The 18,988-nt window shown below is 45.0% G+C and overlaps 1 protein-coding gene across 6 annotated transcripts in view; it reads right to left on the bottom strand.

Moving 5' to 3' along the window:
* The window catches only part of nbas (NBAS subunit of NRZ tethering complex), a 126,005-nt gene that overhangs the window by 73,170 nt on the left and 33,847 nt on the right, over positions 1–18,988 (bottom strand). For all 6 annotated transcript variants that reach the window (XR_012951601.1, XM_076084747.1, XM_076084748.1 and 3 more), the window contains 11 exons: positions 15,490–15,675; positions 13,907–14,080; positions 13,449–13,582; positions 11,362–11,424; positions 9,498–9,620; positions 9,298–9,400; positions 9,011–9,088; positions 8,718–8,872; positions 5,331–5,443; positions 3,158–3,271; positions 108–221 (listed from right to left, as the gene is read on the bottom strand). Coding sequence is in view for 5 of the 6 variants with exons in the window: in XM_076084747.1 (XP_075940862.1) it covers positions 108–221; positions 3,158–3,271; positions 5,331–5,443; positions 8,718–8,872; positions 9,011–9,088; positions 9,298–9,400; positions 9,498–9,620; positions 11,362–11,424; positions 13,449–13,582; positions 13,907–14,080; positions 15,490–15,675 (1,357 nt within the window). In the remaining variant the exon portion in view is untranslated. The remainder of the gene's footprint in view (positions 1–107; positions 222–3,157; positions 3,272–5,330; positions 5,444–8,717; positions 8,873–9,010; positions 9,089–9,297; positions 9,401–9,497; positions 9,621–11,361; positions 11,425–13,448; positions 13,583–13,906; positions 14,081–15,489; positions 15,676–18,988) is intronic.

Below are 18,988 nucleotides of genomic sequence, written 5' to 3'. Positions count from 1 at the left end.
ACAGGCATGAGGGAGGTTGACATTTAACTTTCCTACGGGCTTCAGTGCACTTTCAGTGATACTTCTGTTACCTACGTGTCCCTCGTTTTCCAATGCCAACTACGTACCTGCGGTCATGAGGTCCCAACTGTGGATGTAGGAGGCCTTGAAGTCCAGACACTGGAGAGCTTGCTCTGCCAGCAGGGTCAGCACTTGGCCTTTTCGCGCATCCTTGTCATCACCTAGATTCACAGACAGATATCTATTTAAGCACACATCATTTATATCCCTCTTTATTAAATATCCTTCTGACCACACACACACAGAGGCTCAAGGTCGCAACATAAGGGCCTCTAACTGTATTAGCTGCGCCACAGACCGAGCCTGAGACTACATATGAATCTGTCTTCCGTAAATGAGATTATTGCTTCGTCTGTTCGTCTCAAACAGAGAGCATGAACTATTTTAGAAAGTACCATCTCGCTGTCTTGCTGAAAAAGGAATGAATCTCAGTTTGATATTTTAGCGTTGGCGGTATTGGTTGTGGTGTTAACATTCACGTGGCGGCTCAGGACAGTCTTTGATCTCGGTCCGAGTTCAGTAAACAAAAGGGAGAGGACGGGGCGATGAGGAGAGGCACAGGCAGGACTTCTGAACAAACCTGCATGCTGCAGATCAAAGAACGCGGTCGGAGATGAAGAAATACGATGGCGCTAGATTGATCTGTGTGTGTGTGTGTGTGTTAGTGTGCGGAGTGAGAGGCAGATAAAAATGTGGCGTTTACTGCGAGGGGGGAAAAGCATTGGTCAAATATTTTCAGTGACTGGTGAAAAGGGGTCTTCAAACGCTGTCAAGACCTCAATACAAGGGAGGTGCATTTTTGTGTGTGTGTGTGTGTGTGTGTGTGTGTGTGTGTGTGTGTGTGTGTGTTTTCTTTCAGACCAAAAGCTTTTATCAAGACATGCTCTGGCTTTTATTTCAAGCCGACCTAAAACAGGCATCTTGGCAATCCAATTGAAGTCGTTCACGGGCCAATCAACAGGTGGGGTGAAAAGGTGAGAAATTTCACAAAAATAACAAATTGGAAATACTCAATTCAATAAGCTGCGACAACTAAACCAGCTCCAGAAGCTTTGCACTGGATCACCAGGATCCTTTCTGAGTCAGCACAATTTAATTCAATAAGATAATTATTGATCCAGTCGGACAAAAACAACTTATTTTTCCTCGCAGCTCTGTCCCAGAAGACAGAATGATTTTACGGAGCATTTCAGTAGACCGAGGCGGGAACCAAACCCAAAGGGCTTTCAACCGGTGTGCCGGTGATACCTGCATTAAATATTCACCACAGAGCCCCGGAGCGATGCGCCCTTCAACAGCCTCCCCCCTGCATTTATTTATTTAAAAATTTGTTTATTCCTCTTCTCATCTCCCTCTGCCCTCTCCCCCTCCCCCCCTGAACCACAGAGGGAGAGCTGCTGCCTGCTGCCTGAATGTGAGCAGCACAGACACAGAAATGCCACAAGGCCAGCACGCAGGTTTTCCTTTAGCTGGTGACAGGCCTCAGAGAGAGAAGACAGGACGAGCTTCGAGTTAAGAGCTGGAGGACGGAAGAGAGGGGGGAAAGCAACACACACACGGAGCGACAGACAGACGCAGAGGAGTCTGGCTTATATTCTTGAGGAACAGACAGATAAAACAAACACGGAGATATAATGAGAGAAAGACAGAGATACAGCGATGTTCATGTCATTTTGGAGGAAGAGAGGCAACAGGATGACATCTTTAACTTTCCCGATACGTCAATTTTATGTGGTGGCGTTTGGAGGCGGCTGTGGGTGGTTGGAGGGGTCCAAATATGAATTTTAACTAGGAATTTAAACTCAACCAAAACACAGCCAACATCACTCACGTGTTCATGTGTTGACTCATCAGCCAGCTGCAGTGTGTGCTTGCAGTGGGAGATATGAAAGCTTGCACAAAAACATAAGGAAATAAACTAAATGGAGAATCCCATTAGGAAATAGCACAAGCAGACTGATGTAAACACTTTTTTTTTTTCTGGTGCAGAGCTTGTGCTTATAGTAACTTCTAAAGGAAGTGAATATGAAGGGATAGAGAGAGAGTTAAAGAACTTTAGTCTGTTTACCAAGACTAGACCAGGATCGTCAGTGGCTTCCCAAGCGAGGCTTGTGAGTCTGTAGGATGTTGATAAAAGAGCCATGTCCAGATTGCAACCAAATAAAATTGTCTTCCGTGTGCCAAGCACGTAGGGGAACTTCGCAAAAAACGCAAATGGCCCAATATAGAGCCAGTGTTTGTTGTCTGTTCTGTGCTACTGTAGAAACAGGGTGGCGAGTAGTGAGTATGTCTGTATGTAGGTATAAATGGCTAATTTTAAGGTAACAAAAGCAAAACAATGCTTATTTTCAGGTGATTATACACTAAAGAAAACCTATTTATTAATGTCATATTCAATGTCTGCCAATAAATCCCCCTAAATGCTACATTTTACCAGCTGTTGCATGTTGTTTTAGGTACAACAAACACAAGAACTCAAATTTATTTTCTACGCGGATGATGCAGCTTTCTCAAAACTCATGATAGCGTCTGTAAACATTATCAGCTTTGAAGAACAGTAAACAGAAAATTAATTTTAGGTTGCATTTGTGAATGTGCTGCCATTCAGAAACAACATCTATCCATCTATCCTGTACACATATCCTTACAAATCCTGGTGTACAGATTTGATTTAATGGCCTAGAGCTGAACCTGCCCCCGACTGTCATGACTACATGAAACTTAGGTGCAGAAAAAGTGGCTTCAGAGAGCGCACAAAGTGATGTGTCTGGGGAATGAAATGTGCTTGCTCCTTTAGCGAGGGTGTGCTTAAGTATGGATTTTTGCTTGCGAGCTGTAACGCCGCTCATGAAGCTGAATTCCCCTCTAGTGAGAGAGCCGTCAGTGCGCTCGCTGAAAGTACCCACGCATGCTGGGGTGCGTCTCAGTGCCTCGCGTGGGCGGTCCATTCTCACTTAATCTCATGAGCTTCATCATGACACTGCCGCCAGAGAAAGAGCCTCATACGCCCGATGAAAGATGATGTGATTCAAGGTACGTGTGTGTGTGTGTGTGTGTGTGTGTGTGTGTGTGTGTGTGTGTGTGCGTCTGTAGGTACCTGCCACTCTGAGAAGCGAGGCCAGATTCAGCAGAGTAGTGGACTGCTTGTAAGCCGTGGGGCAGTGGGCGATGCATTCTTCTACGAGAGACAGACGGTCCGATCGCAGGCGCACTGGGAGGGAGAGAAGGAAGGCAGAGGGGGAGGGGTGCAAGACATATTTAGCTAATTAGTGTATTCAATCTGGGAAAAGTTGCAGCTGACGATACAAACGATGTCGTTGCAAATGATAGATGCAGCTGCTGTCGTGATGTCTGCAAAATTATAAAATGCCGTATCGAGTAAATCCTCACCATTATGATAAACTGGCTGATAATAATGATGATGATGGGTGTTTCTTGGAACAATCACATGATGGAAGAAAAATGCCGTCACAGACGAGACCTTGGACTCAGAGGAACTTTGTCATTTTTCGCTATTTGCTGACATTTCATAGACTAATTACTCAAGAAAATAATCATTAGATTAAATGAGGATGAAAATAATAGTTAGTTGCAGCCCAGGAGGATATTAACTAAAATATATACACAACAAAAAACATATCACGGTTGAATCCCGTACAAGAAAAACAATAATTTACAGCAATTTCGATACAGTGGTCCGGCTGTACTTTGAAGCAAATATCAGAGCACTTTGTTAAATAATTTTACACAATAAATATCTTCTCAACCACATTCCTGTTATCCTGCAAAAAGTACCAGCATTTGACTTTGTTTAAACTCCACTGTGTGTATATATGACTCCAAACATATGGACATTTTATAAACTACTGCAGGAGGATTTGCATTTGATTTGTCCGTTAACGTGGTGCATAATCAGTTCTTACTCAATCAACAGGATTGCAGTGAACTTTTATGGAACTTTTAAACTTTTTCATAATTTGAATTCAAGATACAAAAACTACCAAAAATCCATTTTCTTGTTTTTTGTTTCTGAAAACCTGAGAAATCGCTTGTTTGGTGCCTCCACAGGCCTCTGAGCTTTCCCTGCACCCTGCTGAGGATCTTTATGGCTCGGCATCACTTTGGGCGAGGCCCAGAGGGAATTCTGGGGAGGGCGTTGCGTTAGAAGCATCGCCTGAGGCGATGTTGGGGTGCTGCAGCAGACAGCCGAAAATGGATTACCTATGCTTTCACTTTATACTGGTGCTTGTTAATCTGTGAGTGAGAAAACTTCAAGGGATATGGCTTTTACTTGAGAGAAAAATAAATAAAATGTGTAGTTTTGTGTGTGGAGAGTATGTGTGCGTGTGTCTTTGAGTCGGTCCATAAAACTGCATGAGGGCACTGCAGGCAATACAGAGCCATGGAGCTGGTCACGGACACAAAACCCATACAACACAAAAACGTAGTAATTGGAGAGCTTTACTGCACCTCTTTTTCTTTCTATGTTTCTGTCCTTTGTTGCAGTTTTCCTTCTCGTACTGTACTTTCTTCCTAAACCTCCTCCTGTTCTCACTTACTCTCTCAGGTAAGAATGAGTGGGCAGTGAAAAACATAATGCAAGTAGACAGCAGGGAGTGGGGAGAAAGAAACAAAAACTAAGGAATGTGTGATGCAGAAAGAGAGAAAGGAGGAGAGGGTGAGAGAGATGGCGGTTTATGGTTCTCTCTGTCACAGTGGGTTTATGCTGGCAGCTCAGCTTGATGAGGGGGAAGACAGTGCAGGCCTCGGAGGCAAACAACACCTCGGTTCAGAGGTGAGGGGCCAAGCTGGCTCATTCTGGCTCCACAGTTTCCTTTAACAGGGAGCCATGCCTGGAAACTGCTGCGATGGGGAACTTATGTGGAGCCAGAAAAGAGAGAAACGAAAAGCGTGGAGGTGAATACTGATCGCTCAGGTTTACAGATGGAGCGCAAATATAAAAAATGACGTATGCGAGCGTAGGAGAGAGAGCGCACACGCCGAGACCAAGCACTTTAATCCTAATTAGGCCATCAGGCAGATGTTGTTTGCACAACAGTTGATCCATAAATAACCGTATATTTAGATACAGTGGCAAGAAGAAGTGATATATAGAGGGAGGAAGGGACTGACAGCAGGGAGAGAGACAGGTTGGATGGTACGTGGGTGAGGGCGGTGGGGGACGGCGTCCTTACATCCTCTTCATGCCCGACTTTAAACAAAGAGCACTTGAATGAATAGATACTGCATAGACAACAATTGTGCGGTACCTTGCAGGGGCAGGATGCTGGCGCTGAAGTCTTCCAGTTGGCTGAGGGCGCTGATGAGGTCCAGTTCCTCCTGGATGGTCGGAGGACAGTCTGTGATCAGCTGGAGACACGACCTGGCGAAGAAACAGGGACACATGACTACCAATCAGCTATATGAATCTGTACCAACCAGATGACCTCGCAGGATCCAGAAGAGGAAGTCTGAAATTCAGACTCAGATGCAGGACAGTGGGTTAAGTTCAAAGCAGAAGTTCAACGATTGATACCGTTCTCATGCCGCAGCACGTTAGCTTAGCGCAAAGGCTGAAAACAGAGGGAAAGCACAAGCGTGGCTCAGTCTGAAGGTAACAAATCTGCCTCCCAGCTCCTCTAAAGCTCCTAATTAACGCATTATATCCCCTTTGTTTACTAGTTTTATCTGACCTTGATTACTGCTCAGCAGTCTTGTCGGGTGCAGCCAAAAAAAAGATCTGTCTAAGCTCCAAATATCTCCGAATGAAGCTGCAAGGTTGACACTGCCCGGTCCGTTCAGTGTGAGGCAGAGAGAATGCATCCCCGTCTCTCATGGCTCACAGTAGAGCAATCTAATGAGTTTCTTTAGGAACATCAGTTATAGCCAACAACCAAGTTGTTGGTACTCAAAAATGAAGTATGTGAGAGACCAACATAGTCACACTACCAGGCAGGTTATCTTAAACCCAGAACAGATGCAGTAGAGACCTTTGATGTAAAGAGCAGTTACCCATGATGATCACTGGAGCACCCAGTAAGGCAAGACTCCTAAAAACACATTAACAGTATAAACTCCTATGTGTGGACCCCAGGAGCTGCTCCCTCAGTGGTAGCTACTGGAGATCCAACTAAAGAATGTATTTTGTATGCATCTGTAGCTACATACTTCTGAGACATTATACCAAACCCCAACAAACTGTAAAACTAAAAATACATATAGAGAAACTAAAAGTAAACATTTCTGAAAAACCGAAAGACTGAAAACTGAAACTAAATTAAAAAGAAAAAACACAACAAGAAAAAACAAACTTTTACACTTTCAAAACTGTAGCAAAAAAAGAAAAAAAGCTAATTAAATCTGAAGTTTGTGAAGTTCCAACATGGTGATCAGAAACATGGTGAGACATGGATTTATTTACAAAGTCTAGACTCATTTGACGGATCTACAAACAGAGTTTTACTCTTCTAAACCAATCCACACTCATTACCTTTAATAGGATTATGTAGCACATCACTTAGCATATGTACCAGTACACTGAATGTGTGTGTGTGTGTGTGTGTGTCTGTGTGTGTGTGTGTGTGTGCGTGGTGCCGCCTTGAGATGCGAGAGTACATGTTCTCATTTTCTTGGTTTTTCATCAAGCAATTACACAGCAAAAGCAAAATACTGCAAAGCTTGACAGAGAAGAGCAAAAAAACTGGAATGATTAATTTACAAAAAAATAAATCCCACATAAAACAAGAGCTTAGAGAGGCGCTCTGACGTCAGTGTCAGTTCAGTACAGAGGAGGAAGCGTGTCCTTGGAGTGTGTATTTGACGAAGAGTTTCCCTTTAACGCTCGCAGTGTTTGAACAAAGACAACGAACACAGAAGAAGAGGCGTCTCAGGATCCCTATCAGCGTAATCAAAGCAATCCCAAACACACATCTTCAAAACAGGTTGAATCGATATTGTTCACAGATTAGAGTACACACACACACACACACTCAGCAGCTTCCCACTCTTTGAGCATGGCTGGTGTTCTTGCCAGGAACAAGAGGTTTGTCCTGGCACACGAGAGCAGGAAAAAAACATGGCTGTGGATGGGCGAATGAGAGACAGAAAGAGGGCATGTTGATTATGTACTCATGCTGTGAAGTGTCTGCAGGACTGTGTGTGCTTGTTTGTGCGCGGAGACCGCCTTAGAAGAGACGATGGTGAATCTATTTTGGTTTCAAGAGTGATGTTGTGCTTTGCGGCATGTTTTCTGAAATTTGCAGATAACTACTTCCTGTTATGTTAGACACACGGGAGAACACCAGTTAACCTTTGTGTAGCAGTTATCAATGGAACACCACAGCCGAGACCACCGAACCGTGTGGACCAGCACATCGAGCAGCAGTGGAATGAATCGGTCCCTTTGGGCATATTTCTGACATCTTTCCATTTTTTTTTTCTTGAATAATAATAATAATCGCCTTTCTCACTAAAGTACCCTGCAAGTTTTAAAAAGCTACACCCAAGACATTTTGACTTTCACATATATCTAGGATACAAGTGAAAGTCATTGACAGCTTCCTAATGCTGGTGGAGACGAGGTTGACGAAAGCACAACTAAAGTGTTTAAAAGGTTTTTTTACAGCCCACAAACCAAAATAATGAGCTAAAAGATGCTAAAGCGACAGAGAACCTCAGTGTGGGTGATGATGCTCTGTGGGTTTGTCACTTCGCACAACACCTTTCATGAAACACAAATCTTTTGATCCCTTGTTCTTGTAGAATTGTTGATTGGTGCAGCCTGAAACGATGTATGAAACCTTATTTTCCCAGATTTTGAAGGACTTGTTGATACTGTGTTTGTACTTCTTTCTTTGCCCGAGTGCATGTGAGCATCTCTCCATCTCTGCGTGAGTGTGCCTCTCTTCTGTCTGTCCTGAGTGATACTACAGGATCACCTTTGTAGTTGGAGGGGTTTCCCATGTTATTTTAAGAGGGATCTCTTTTTGTCCTTGTGTAAACTCTCGCCTGGTGCAACTGACCGCATCCTTTCAGGACACTGGCAGGTGTGGTTTGTGTATCTGTCCAAGCATGTGTGTATGTGTGCGTGTGTCTTTGGTATTTAGTACACAGGATAAGATGTGTGTCTGTGGAGCAGTTATTTTAGTCTAAAGGAGACAGGCAGCCAGTCTGTAGGGACTATTCATTTTAGAGCGACGTGCACAAGTTCAGACGCTGCGTTCTGTCTCATGTCTCAAATTCACAAGCAGCAAAACACACACACACACACACACACACACACACACACACAGTGGGACTGCTACAATGGATGATGATGTCCAAATGTGTGGAGGGGGGCCTCTGCCTGAGTTACTATAAATGAATGACGACCCAATTACTGTCCCACTTCCCCACTAGGAGCAGACGGTAAGGTTAGACACCCAGCGAGCCCCCCCTCTGAGATCTGAAACCAGCAACCGACATAAATGCACTACCACACAAATACGGTATTTATAAACGTTACGCAACGTCCAATAAGAAATGAAATAAAAACAGCCGCCATTGTGTGTGAAGTTAAGTTCTAAATCTAACTCCTCGTAAAGAAGTAAGAATTAAGAAGTAAGATCAAGCCGGTCCTCATAAGTAGAGAAATACTTCTTTGTCATGTTCCTCCTCACCTGGCCAGGCCCATGCAGGGGTCTGTCAGCGTTGTGGATGAGTTGAAGTACTCTCTAGCAGCAGCTAACACTAATTCCAGGCTGTTGTCGTAGGCCACCTTCAGAGCGTAACCTTTACCCCGGAAAGACAAACTGACAGGAACATCCTGGTTGACCTGGAAACATGAACAGAACATTTAGAGATCAATGAAAGCAGCATTAGAATTCATTGCGGGTGGTTTAATATAGTTATATAAAGACCGGAATGTGCAGTGTGAATGTGAAGTGGAGTCCTGTAGTCATGTTTAATATACCTTGGAGCAGTGCATGAGCTGCCCTGCCAGGCGTACGTTCTCCACACGGCTGGAACACAGCAGGGACTCAACAAAGACCTGCAGCAGTCAGGGAGGAGAGGGAGTATTATGCAGGGAGAGATGGCGTTTAACGGAGCACTGTAGAAGTCTCAATTCAGTGGTTCTGGTGGAAGCACAGCACTCAACGTGTCAATTATGGACCAAAGTGTCATTCAAGGAGCGAAATGTGCACTTTGTCACCGTAAATTACAGCTTTCGCTCTTTTTACAACACAATTTAGTTTGTACCTGGTGACATGTCTCCGGTTTTAGACAGGTGTAGACGTTCTGCTGCATGTCAAGCAGGTCCTGCATTAGACCTCTCCACACCGTCTCACTAACTGGAGGAATTCTGGACACATGCATGTAAATGTTAGGTACGGTCGAGGGATCTTGACAGACATTTGTGATTTTAAAGTGTCTTGTGTTGAGTCTTTCTAAGTTCATACTTGCGACCAGTGTGGCGGCACAGTTTGACCATTAGCTGGTGTGCTTCCTCTTCGCTGTTCTGGCTGTTCTTCACATATAAAATGGGCTTCTGCAGGCCGTGTTTCTCCAGAACCTCCACCACACTAAGACGTATAAGCACAGAGACACACATCTATAGTCGCTGATGTCATAAGAGCGGGCAACCACTAACATAATCTTAGAAACTAGGGAAAGCATGCAATAAAATCAGACAAAAACAGCTACGAGTCACATTAATCGACACGTTCTCTCAGTGGAAGCAGAAGACGGGATGATTGGCAGCGGCAGGTATCACGGCAGGAAATGCCAGAAGAAACTGGGGTACAAAAAATGTAGATGAAAAATTGAAGGGAGAGTACAGATGAGAAAGACAGAAGATGTGTGCGCTCTAAGCTGTTCATTATTTTGGCAGCAGATAGTCAGGTGCAAGCCACGGTGCAGATTAGAAGACTGAAGAGCAACATGATGAACTGCAAGCAAACAAGACAGCACCTCTTTGTAAGCGGGTGTTCGTCTAGGGGCATTTAAATGCTGGCAGTAACATATGACCAAGGGAGAGAGTGTGTGCATGTGTGTGTGTGTGTGTGTGTGTGTGGGGGGGGGATTAGCATGGCACCCCCCAGTCTCAACAGGGTCGGGCTGCTACAGATGTTCGCTCTCTGCTGCAACTCATTACCATAGTAAACAGGTGACTGTCTGGGTACGTGAGCAAAAGATAGAGAGAGACAAGCCTTGATATTAACATGCGCGTGTGTGTGTGTGTGTTCGCTCGAGTGTGAACGTGGGTGGGGGAGTGTCTGCATGTTCCCTGTGCACATATTAATGTGCCAGCAAGTGATAGTGGCAGCAGCTGAAAACAGCTTTTATTCTGGAGGCGCTCAATGAGCAGACACTTCGCATTTACTGCCTGATTCATCTGGGTAAGAGTGTGTGTGTGTGTGTGTGTGTGTGTGTGTGTGTGTGTGTGTGTGTGTGTCACAATGCTTCAGCACAAGAAATATACATGAACACACTTTCCAGAATCCCCCAGGTGCATTTTTATATGGTTGTGTGTGCCTGTGTGTAAATATGTGTGGATATTTGTCTGCAAAGGCCAACACGGGCTTTCCTGTTGCTGCTTCCTCCTCCTCATTATCTATATTCGCATTCCCTTCAGGCTCCCACCCTCCCTTCATCCTTATCCTCCTTCCTTCCTCCTCATAACTTCTCTATGTTTGGAAGTTCATCCTGAGGGGAGGGGTGGAGGAGAGAGAGAGAGAGGGGGAGAATAAGAGAGAGAGGGGAGAGGCATCGACGTGTAGGTGATTTTAACCTGTAACAGAGAAAATGCCTGAGGCTGTTTGAATACCATGAGACAGACAGAGGTGCTTTGGTATCGAGTGTGTGTGTGTGTGTGTGTGTGTGTGTGTGTGTGTGTTGACTGCACATCCATGTCTCCTCTCCTTGTTGGCGTTTTCCATCAAGCCCATAATAGGGGAGGGAAGTAATAAGCATGGCTACAAAGTGAACATTTCCCAAGCAATGCAGCACTAATCAACAAACTGACGGGCTCCTCCTCAACACTTTGAATGCCTCGCAAACAGACACAGATACAGCAGCGATGTACGGAGCCGGAGCAAACTCTTGTTTTGTTCAACCATGAGTCCAGAACCCAAAGATGTTCAATTAAAACTGTTAAGAGAACCGGAAAAGGTAAGAAAATACTCAATATTCCGGCTCCTGAAACTAGCTAATGTTTGGAAATAAAGCTCTGATCCGCATGCCCGGCTGAACTGGGTGGACGGGAGAAGACGAATGAGGAAGAGGGGACGACAGCTGAAAGATGGTGCGAGTGTGTTGACGTACCTGAGATGCTTCTCAAGTCGGTCCACCTGATCGTGGAGGGGTGCGGTGACGCCCGTGTCTGGTCTGTGGGACGATAAAGCACACATGCACAAAGAAAAGCACGGGTTATTTTGTGTTCAAGTCATCAAAAAAAAAAAAAAGAGGAGGTAAAAAGTAGAACAAAATAAAGTGCGTGCACAGTTTGTAAGTGTATGCCTGTGTGGGTATTTAAACTAGTACAGTGTACTGTATGTGTGGGTGTGTGGCCTACCACTGTGAGGTTGTACCGATTCCCCACTAAAAATAAAAGCCCATGATGCTTTGCCTTGAGGCACAGGATTCTGGGTCAGGCTGGCCTGTCCCCCACTAGAGTACTGACCCTGATGAAACAACCTTCTGTGTGTGCGGCTGTGTGTGCGTCAGTGAGCGCATCATTTTTTTTGTGAGCACACCATCTCTCTATTTTCACACAGGCAAAAATCTTGACCTCTCAACGCATTTCTCTTCTGCTGCTCCACCTCCCGCTCTTCCCCTTTTTTTAATATCCCTTCCTCCCTCATTCTATTTCTCTCCCTCCCTCACCAGCTAATCCCCTGCCCATTTCCGCATTTCCCCACTCTCTCAGGGTGAATGCACATCACATTCTTCTGAGCAGACCTAATTAAGCTCTCACAAAAAAAATGTAAAAAATAAAATCAGAAAATTGGGTTGAAACTACTAAGTCATGGTTTCTCTCCTAGCAAATCTGTAATATTCTAACGCTGGGGCGGCAATTTTGGAGATTAGTAAGTCAGAGAAATCCTTCCTGGGAGGAATGTGAAGTTGAAGGCATTGCATGTACAGTAGAGCCGGGCAGTACTGCTAATCCAAACACTGCAGAAAGGAAGCCTGTCTGGCAAAGTGAAATGCTTCGTATGAAACGTGCCGATTTAGAGAGAAACATGTCGGATATTATATACACTCAAATAATTGGACAGTAAAACCATATTTTGAGCAGTTAATACGCTCACTCGCTAATCTGCATTTTTTTTTTTTTTCATGACTGTTAAGAGAATACGTCCTAATAGCGCTGAATACTTTGATCTTGGTGCCTTTTTGGTGAAGTGACCGGCTCAACTACACAGGATGCATCTGAAACTGTGATACCGCCATGACCGGGTCTATGAATGAATTAGCACCAAGACGCCAAGGCTCCTTTGGTCTTAAACTTGTTTACTACAACAACACAGCTTGGTTGAGAGTGGCCCTGCTCCCAAGCCGAACCATAATATCTTGTTGCATTGCAGTTATCCCCTGCTGCGAGTGTGCAGTGGAAAAGCATGAAATCACAGCACGGACCAGCAGCACAGCACAAAGTGAGCCCGTTGAAAAGGGCTAAAAGACGCTGGTGGTGAAAAGTATGGTTGCCGTAATGCCGTCAAGACAAAAACGAAGCACTCCTAAGTAGTGATTCAATTTTCCAATTGAGGTGCACACAGGAGGGCTAATCTATCCAGGAACGAGTAATTTTAATTCATTCAAAGTACTTAGACACTCTACAGGACCATTTCCTCAACAAGTTTCTCTTTTGTACTCTTTTGTGCTTTCTACCTTTCAGTCTTTTACTGCTGTATCGCTCACTTTCCTTCAAATGCACTGCACACTCACACAGCCTCGTGGGAGACTGAAAGGACGGGCCCTCTTGCCATGTCAAATAAATGTGCTACAGAAGAGTAGAGGGGGGGGGGGGGGGAGCAGAGACAGCTATAGTAGGAGGTAGGAAATACTGTATAGACTGTAGCTAGGCTAACAGATCGCTCTTTGGAGTCAGAGTTAAGCATGAAAGACGGAGAGAGAAGGAGGTGGAAAAGAAAAGGTGCAAAGGGAGGGAGGCAGAAACAGAGGTGGTAGTTAGCTTTATTGATGGGTCCTAGGAGAAAGGCGGGAAGGTGGAAGGAAAGGAAAGAGCTAGGAGGGGTGGAACCGATGCATTGTTGTGTATGAGGCAATTGGGGACTGCTTCACCATCGTTACAGCATGGTTTACAATAGATAAATCTGTTTCGAGTGTGTGTGCACATGTGTTAACATGCATGGCTCCATGAGAGAGTGTGTGTCTGTGTGTCTGACCCGTAGCCCCTCTGCGGCAAACACTCCAGGATGTCATAACAGAGGCTGAGCTGGTCATCTCTCTCGCAGCTGTAGATGCACTCCAGGGCGACCGCCATCAGCTGGTCCGGGTCCCCGATGATCTTTTGCTGGCACTGGAGGAGAGGAGAGGAGAGGTCAACATGCGTGTATCGAGGCATGACCGACCCTGTAGCTTTTCTGAACATACACACTGGGGCACTGTATCAATTTGAGTATTTTCTTCCCTTTGACTGTTTGTGTGTGTGTGTGTGTGTGTGTGTGTGTGCTGCATGTTTTCTAATAGCCAGGAGACATGTCCTTGGCTGTGCCCTTATGGGGTCATAAATATAACATTTACAGCGCAGGGATATGGCACCGGCCCTGACATGGCACAAACAGCCAGAGACGCAGTGCGTGTGTGTGTGTGTGTGTGTGTGTGTGTGTTTTGGGATACTTGCGTCAGGTTTGGAGTGCTGGAAGATGACGAGAGGCAGGGTGAGGTCTCGCTGGGCCAGGCTGACCAGGTACTCTCTGAGCAGAGACTGAGCAGCGCCCTCTTTCTGCCCCTCACATCGGTGCAGGAACGGCACCATCCACTGGAAGGCGTCTTTCACGTAGCGCTCGGTGCTGGACTGTTGACGGAAAGACATTATATAGACATAATAGATCCTCTTTATCATCAACATTCAAGCCAACAGTGTTAGTTGCGCTTGTACTCGTGAGCTATAACTATATTACAAGTGTAAAGTTAGCCAGAAGTTAGATGCTTGTTCCTGTTATGCGTTTCTTCCTTCATTGTCTTGTTCATACGTAGATTTATCTATGAACAGTGCAAAGTACCTAAGACTGCATCTCCATCAAATGGCGCTATGCAATTAGACCTGAACTTGAACTGCAAATGCTACAGTGCGTGGGTTGTGCTGTGATTTGATGCAGATGCGTGTCAAGTTCGTGCAGGACCCCGCACCCACCTGGTGACAGCTCTGACTCAGGATACACGATTAAAACATTCAGATGGTAAATGCTAACTTGCACACCCACGTGCAAACATTTTGCTGTGCCGCACCGTGTCTCCGATAAAGAAAGACATCAGGCGCAGGCAACGCGGGACATTTAATCTAGGCAGATTTGGTAAACACTCACAAGTCACGCACACACACACACACACACACACACACACACACACACACACACACACACACACACTCACTCACAAGCGCCCAAAGGGAGTACCAGTCAAACAGCATGTGTTAGCGCAGTCAACAACATTTGCTGGCTGCCTGCCTGTATGGAAGATCCTACTGGCAGTGGTCCTCATAGGCTAAAGCTGGCAGTTATTAGCTACAATTTAGAGGACAGCTCATATTATGTACTCCAAGGGGACTTGTAACTGTAGTACCTACTACACACCCGTTTTCATAGCTCTCTCGCTGCTGCTGCTGGATGCAGAGTGTGTACTGTTCAATGTCAGGGACTTCAGAAGTTAAAACAACTGATTTACAGTGAGATGGTTATTAAATACATTTTGAAATTATGTACGTTTTCTATTTGTTTTGTTGCCTTTTTAAGGTTCAATTAGTACACATGTTCTTTAAAGCTACAGTAAAGGATTACAGCTACTTCAATATAGGACGTGAAATGGATTATTCTTATTTTATTCTTATTTTTTGCTGACAGTGAACAACCCACACACTGTGAGCTAGACGAGGCAGCATGTTGGGAAATGCACATATAACATAGAGCAATATGTTTGTCAGCAGAGACTGCTGGGGTTTGGTCAAAACTGTGAAAATACTTTTGAAGAAATGTGTTTAAAATAAATGTGAAGATGCAAAAGACTGTAATAATGACACCTCTCCATGACTATCCTGTTTTGGTCGTGTAGAGATGGACAGTTTATATTTAATCTCTTATGCCCACATCAATATGTCTAACCTCGTGAAAACTATTGAATCAGACTTCAATCATTACTTTTATGACACAAATTACGGGGAAAAAAATAAATCATCCTTCTAATGAAAATGTAAAATAGGCCGCTTACATTTTTCATGAGCAGGTGGAGCTTGTCGATGTCTCTGAGCTGCTGCAGATCTTTAAGTGTCAAACTCAATTCACATGACGTCTCGTACACGAGTGTTTCCATGGTGACCAAGTCATCGCACAGGAGCTCCAGGCCGGGGATCTCGCGCTCCTTCGCCAGACGCACCAGCGACAGGGCGCAGTCCACCTGATCGAGACGAAGAAATGCAAAAACGTAAGGGAGGAGGGGAGGAAAAATAAAAGCAACTTGACAAAAAAAGCTCCGTGTAAACAGTTAGTGTGCAGCATCTATATCCTTATTTTCTCATCAGGTGGCTTTATCTTATTCATTGTTCTTGTTACCTATTAAGAGATAACACCATGCTATCATGTACTTACTGTTATGCCGAGTGGTTTTATGTGACGAGCAAGAGCCGACTGCAACGCTAGTGGTTCAGTAAACTGGTGTACGGTAGATAAAGCAATTCATTGGATAGATTGAAATTGTGACGTGATTGTGGCACTAGATGAAAAGTCAAGGGGATTGTAAAAGTTCTATAAAGACCATGAATGAACACACAGAAAGGCACGGAAATCCATTTGGCTGAGGAACATGAATGTCTGGACCAAAATGTACCGATGTAGAGATATTGCACTTGATATATGAAGACTGGTGGATTAAAGGATCCGGGAACCGTCAAAGTAGTTCATCCTCTGGGCACATTGGAAATCTGGCTCAAATTTAGAAAGGACATTTCGCTAAAATAAAAGAAGGTACAGTGTGTAACAGTTAGGGGAATCTATTGGCAGAAATGGAATATATATTTTTATAATAAGTATGTTTTACTTAGAGTACACGGTAGAGGTTTTCAATATTGGATGCCGCCAAATCCTGCACACCAGACATTTAAGGTCAGATCACCAAAGTCAGTAGGATTCATCCTCTGGGGACGATGAATGTCTGTACAAAACTTTATGGCAATTCATCCAATAGTTGTTCACCTTTTTCCGTCTGGACCAAAGCGGTGGACTGACCGCTTGTCTATCTCTAGCTCCGTAACTACTAACCCCCAATGAGAGTCTTTATTATTGTGCTGAATATTTACTTTAAAAGTCAAAAGGGGAGCAACCATTGTATAAATGTACTCGGTCTGTCTTCAGTCAAATACTCTGGTGGTCCCTTGTTGACCAAATGTTACATTCAACAAACTATTATCTTCAGAGCGCTCCTGCAGGATGATGAAATAAAACTCCAAAACTGTATTTCTATTTTACAGGTGCTTGTATCTTGTGCTATCCATCTTCCCGCCTCGTTACAAAGGTAACCCAGTCAAAGTCACGCGTGCAGCGGGTGAATAAAGATGCGCTTTCGAGCAAGTTGCCGTGTCATTGAAAAACTGTTGCTGAGGTCACTGAACTGGGAACAAAAACAACAACATCCCAACCAATCGGAAACTAAATAATACCAGTCAGTCATTGCTAATATCCAATCATTAGTCTTTGGACAGCAAAACAGGGAAGATTTGGGCTTCCTGCTATTGCGGTCGATAAAATTCCATCCAGAAGAGCAGCCGGTCGATATCCGACCACCTATACGCTGGCCGGCCAATCGATGCCCAGCCACCTGTGGATGCTAGCCAATCAATAGCAGATGCCGCTGGGCCCTGTAGTGATGATTGCTTTCTCTCCACCTTTTAGAGAAGGGAAGCCCTTTAGCACAGCGGTTAGAGCAGCAGCTTGCTTGTGCACGAGCACATACATACGTGTGCGCGCGTGGTCTGCAGCCTTGTCATCTTCGGCTCATCTCAACACATTTCTTGCTGAATAAATAATTGCGCGCTTTCATTTGTAAAAAAGGCACAGACGCATGGGAGGGAGCGAGAGAACCCAAATCACCTGGAGTCAGAGCCTGAGCAATTAGATACAACAAGAGAGAGAAGTCTATTGATCTAACTGTGAGTAAAGATCCTCCCCGTTCCCTCCACCCCTCCCCTCTCCCTGCTCTCCAGAGAGAGATTCCCAGCTAACCACAGACAGTTCAGATGTTAAAATATCACACTTTTTAATTACAACCTCATCTCCAGGCCCGCCCCTCATCAGTCTCACAACACGCAACTTGCGTCCTCTGTCTCGCTCTCTCTGTGCCGTCTCCCTCTCCAAACCCCGGCAGATTTCACCGACCGTCAATTTTGTCCTTCTTTGTCTCTCTCCTGCCCGTCCTATATCGGCCCTTTCTTTCAAACATCATTTTCTCCTCCTCTCGCTCTTCCCACCTCTTGCAAGAACTCTGTAACAGCCGCCACGACTGGCCTCCATTTGAACTCAGAGTCTGGCCCTCTTTGCCTTCTCCGTCTCCTGTCTCTGTCTGCTTTCCACAGAGCCACCCTGTCATTTTATGTCATTTTGTTACCAACAGTGTTTCAATACAACACTTGTCTTTAATATCCTTTATTTATACCCTTTCACCCCCTTTTAACGGGTCATTTTCCTTCCCACAGACAGCTCTTTCCATGAGATCGCTTTCCACTTTTACCTCGCCGTCCTGTCCTCCCCTATTTTTGTAATAACACGAGATGACGCATTGGCCCAGCATTTATCTCCTTTTCCCCCCCCTTTCTTTTGGTCTCCCTCTCTCTCTCTCTCTCTCCCTCTCTCTCCAATCTTCCCATTCAGCGCCTGGCTTCCTGTCGCTCTGTGGCTGGTTTAAAAACACTCCAGCTCCCTCTGATGTGGCTCCTTTTAATCAAACCCCATTTTCCTCCATTAAAACGCTCTTCCAAGCATAACACGGCCAGATGAGGGATGGGCGGGGGTCGCAAACAAGAGAGAACAAATGAGATGGAAAAAGTGAGGAGGGGAAAAACACTCCGAAAATGGCAGCAGAGCCGCTCCAACGTCTCCCTCTGTTGCATCTATGCGAGCGCGAAGCGAGAGGCGTGAGAGTTTGGGACGTTCCCAAGAGGCTCCTGGAGTAATGTGCGAGAGAGGAAAAAGGAGATGAGGTCAAATTAAAAAGGAACAAGTGAGGAAACGAAAGACAGCTGGTGTGATTCTGAGAGATGAACCGAGACACAATCAGTCTCTATGAGTGGATGATGAAAGGCCCGATTGCCCCCGTTGTCTTTAAAAAATGAGCAATGGACTCCCAAATTCCCTTCTCCTCCGCCCTCCTCACACCCAGTGAACAGGATGAAATGGAGAAATGAGGGGGAAAGATATGACTACACCCTAGTTGGTCCATTCACAAAGACAAAAGGGAGCGCTGTGACAACCTTGATCCATCACTGTGAAGGAGCTACAGAGGGGACGGAGCTGCCATGTGGATGGGGTGGGTGGAAAGAGTGGGCAGCTCCAGCGGTTACATCCAATTACTCCACTAAACAAGTCCCATCAAGTCCTATTTTTCAGTTGCAGCAACAGAACGCAGATGACAGAAGCTTTGCAAACTCTTCATTAGAATTCCATATGGCAGACATGATAATGACTGTCGCAGATAGGATCAAAGTGACCTTGACTGATGG

The sequence above is a fragment of the Anarhichas minor genome, unplaced genomic scaffold (assembly GCF_050575085.1).
Source record: "Anarhichas minor isolate MPS153535 unplaced genomic scaffold, ASM5057508v1 ptg000136l, whole genome shotgun sequence".
NCBI classification, from domain to species: domain Eukaryota; kingdom Metazoa; phylum Chordata; class Actinopteri; order Perciformes; family Anarhichadidae; genus Anarhichas; species Anarhichas minor.
The sequence above is the reverse complement of the archived record's forward strand: the minus strand, read 5'-3'. Positions and strand labels throughout refer to the sequence as shown.